Source organism: Bison bison, unplaced genomic scaffold (genome assembly GCF_000754665.1).
Source record: "Bison bison bison isolate TAMUID 2011002044 unplaced genomic scaffold, Bison_UMD1.0 scf7180017858823, whole genome shotgun sequence".
Lineage (NCBI taxonomy): Eukaryota > Metazoa > Chordata > Mammalia > Artiodactyla > Bovidae > Bison > Bison bison.
In genome coordinates, this window is record NW_011489395.1 from 4,466 (window position 1) to 7,238 (window position 2,773).

The 2,773-nt window shown below is 49.9% G+C and overlaps 1 protein-coding gene across 1 annotated transcript; it reads left to right on the plus strand.

Moving 5' to 3' along the window:
* Window positions 1-1,118: 1,118 nt before the first annotated feature.
* On the plus strand, window positions 1,119-2,490 carry LOC104980811 (long-chain fatty acid transport protein 6-like; the record flags this gene model as incomplete). The annotated part of the gene is made up of 2 exons (XM_010829597.1): window positions 1,119-1,655; window positions 1,788-2,490. A coding segment is annotated over exon 2 (529 nt), but the record flags the coding sequence as incomplete, so codon positions are not given.
* Between the last annotated feature and the right edge of the window lie 283 nt (window positions 2,491-2,773).

The window sequence follows — 2,773 nt, forward strand, 5'->3', positions numbered from 1 at the left end:
GAAAAGCATAGAATGTCAAAGATGCTTTTCAAGTTGTAAACTAACTTCTCAGTTGTAAACTACTGGATACTAATACTTTTCTTCAAATGGAAAGGTGTTTCTAAATTGAAAAGAGCAGTGTTTCTGAATAACTTTAGAAAGGATTTTCTTGATCTACACAAGAGAGTTTTAACAGCCTCTCATTCTTTTAAGCTCTTCACTGTGACTTCAAAGTAATCATTTTCAGATTAATAAACCAAAGTCTGCCTTGGAGTTATAGTTTTTCATTTATTAGGAAATCTGAGGTTATCTAGAACCCAGCTGGAGAACATGACTGAAGAAGGAAAAGCTGACAAAGTGAGGCAATGCTTAATTATTTCAATATGTGCCTTTAAGAAGTGTGTATAAATGGTTATTTATACACACTTCTTAAAGGCAGAGAGCTGGAATGGTGGTATCTGCAAGGAAAAACATATGTAATTAAGTACCCCTCAGTTTATCTTCAGTAAAATTTCACCATTGTATAAAATTTATTGTTATTTTTAATTACCTGTTGCCTCTCCACTTCGCCCTCCCCCCTTTTAGAATCTTTAGTTTGATGTTCTGATCATTTTTTAAATGATCTCACTGGATAAAAATCATTTTACCCTTTTTTTAAAATGTGATTGTGAATATGGACTTAAGCTCTCACCTCAAACAGTACTTTTGGAAAATTTTGTAAAAAGCACTATCAAGGCACTCCAAGGATTGAACTTTAGTATAAATGTCAATACCAACCTACTAATATAAGTTTTCAAAACTACTTTTTGCATAACCTCAAAGTCACTTTGTGATGTTTCATGAACAAAGAGTTCAAATATTCCTGCATCTGTCCAATTCATAAATATCTTTTTCGTCTCCTGTTTCCCTGTTCCCTGCCTATCCTCCCACCCCCGCCGCCCCCTCTCGCCCCCCTCCCCCCCGCCCCCGGTGGCAGCTTTAGTTTTTCTTTACTTTAATTCTTCCCCTCGCCTCTGTAGCCTCTAGTTTAATTTCCTTTATTGACCATTTATGGAATGAATGAACTCCTTGACTCGGTTCCAGGAGCCTGGCTGCCCTCTGCCCCATGCAGTGCGGCTTTCTCTCCTGGGACTCGGGTCGCTGCACACCAGCCAGCGGAGGACGGCCGGAGGAAGCTGCTCCAGCGACCGCGGTCCGATCAGGGTTGGCCCGGCGCCTGGTGGCGGACGGGAGGCGAGCCCCTCCGTTGGGGCTCGGAGGAGAGATACCCCAACTCGGGAACCTAGAAGGGGAGCTGCGATCCGCGCAGGAGGCAGCTTTTCCAGCGGGCGCTGCGGTCACCTGGGAGCAGCGCGGGGACCCATCTCGCCCGAGGGGAGCCCAGGGGGCGCTGGGCTGCTGCGCGGGGCACAGCCCGGGCGGCACTGCGGGCCGGGGGATCCCACAAGACCTGGCGACACCCTGGACGGAGGCGTGGCCCCGACACCCTGCGCGGTTCTGCAGGATCCAGGCGGGAAGCCGCTGTGTATCTCAGTCTTCGCCACCCCAGCTTCTCTCGGCTCGAATTCAGCCTCCAAGTTGCAGGCACCGGAGAGCATCTGCCCCCGAGGGTGGTGGGCTATTCTCAGGAGCTTGAAAGGCACCGGGGACTGATCCAACTAGCCCGGAGAGAACTGGTAGGTGCCTCAGAACTCCGCAGGGCGCGGGCCGCCGTCGGGGTTCAGAAGTCAATGTGTGCTGTGCTGCATTCCTCGATCCCCCCCGGAGGCCCCTGAGCTTATCTCACTCTTGAACTGTTCACCCGCCAGGTGTCCTAGGACTTATCCCCAGCATTCTTTGGAGCAACTTCTGTGCAGAAGACTTTTAACTCAGTTTCGCAAGAGTTCTTCTCCCTCCCATAAAGGTTGGGGCGAACTGCAGGTGCTAGCCTTGCACATTGCCGACTGGTGGTCTCGGCAGAGAGGTGCCCCCGGGAGAGAACAATGGCAGAACCGGGATCTGGGCTGCCTTCTGGTCTTGCGGTCCCCACTTTCCTGCCGTGGCTAACAGGACTAGGGGCTGGAATGGTCTTCCTGAGCTTCTTGCAGAAACTCCTGTACCCTTACTTCTGGAGTGACCTCTGGTACCTGCTGAAGATGGTTCGCTGTGGACTTTGGACGACAGGGAAGCACGGACAGAAAGGGGAGCTAGTCACTGTCCTGGATAAATTCCTGATCCAGGCCAAGAAGCGGCCCCAGAAACCTTTCATCATCTACGAGGGAGACATCTACACCTATGAGGATGTGGACAGGAGAAGTAATAAAGTGGCTCATGTCTTGCTGAACCATTCCCCGCTGAAAAGGGGCGATACTGTGGCTTTGCTGATGAGCAACGAACCGGATTTCGTTCACGTGTGGTTTGGCCTGGCCAAGCTGGGCTGCGTGGTGGCCTTCCTCAACTCCAACGTTCGATCGGTCTCCCTCCTGCACTGCATCCGCAGCTGTGAGCCCAGGGTCCTCGTGGTGGGTGCAGGTAGAGTATGGGAAATGAGGTGCTTGAGCAGAATGGCAGCCCTCGCTCCCTACTCCCCACCCCCACCGGCCTCTATTTTTTTTTGTTACAACCAATTAGCAACTAGTATCCTGGGTATGTGATGAAGTGTGGATGTTAAGGGTACAAGTGGTTTAATTTCCCCTTCCCTCACTTCAATCACTGTTGTAGATGACTAATTATCAGGACAGCTTCTGAAGAACTTTACTGAAATCTCAGACTTTTCTGAAATCTTATTATTTTAGCAAAGGGACAGGATGAGTCT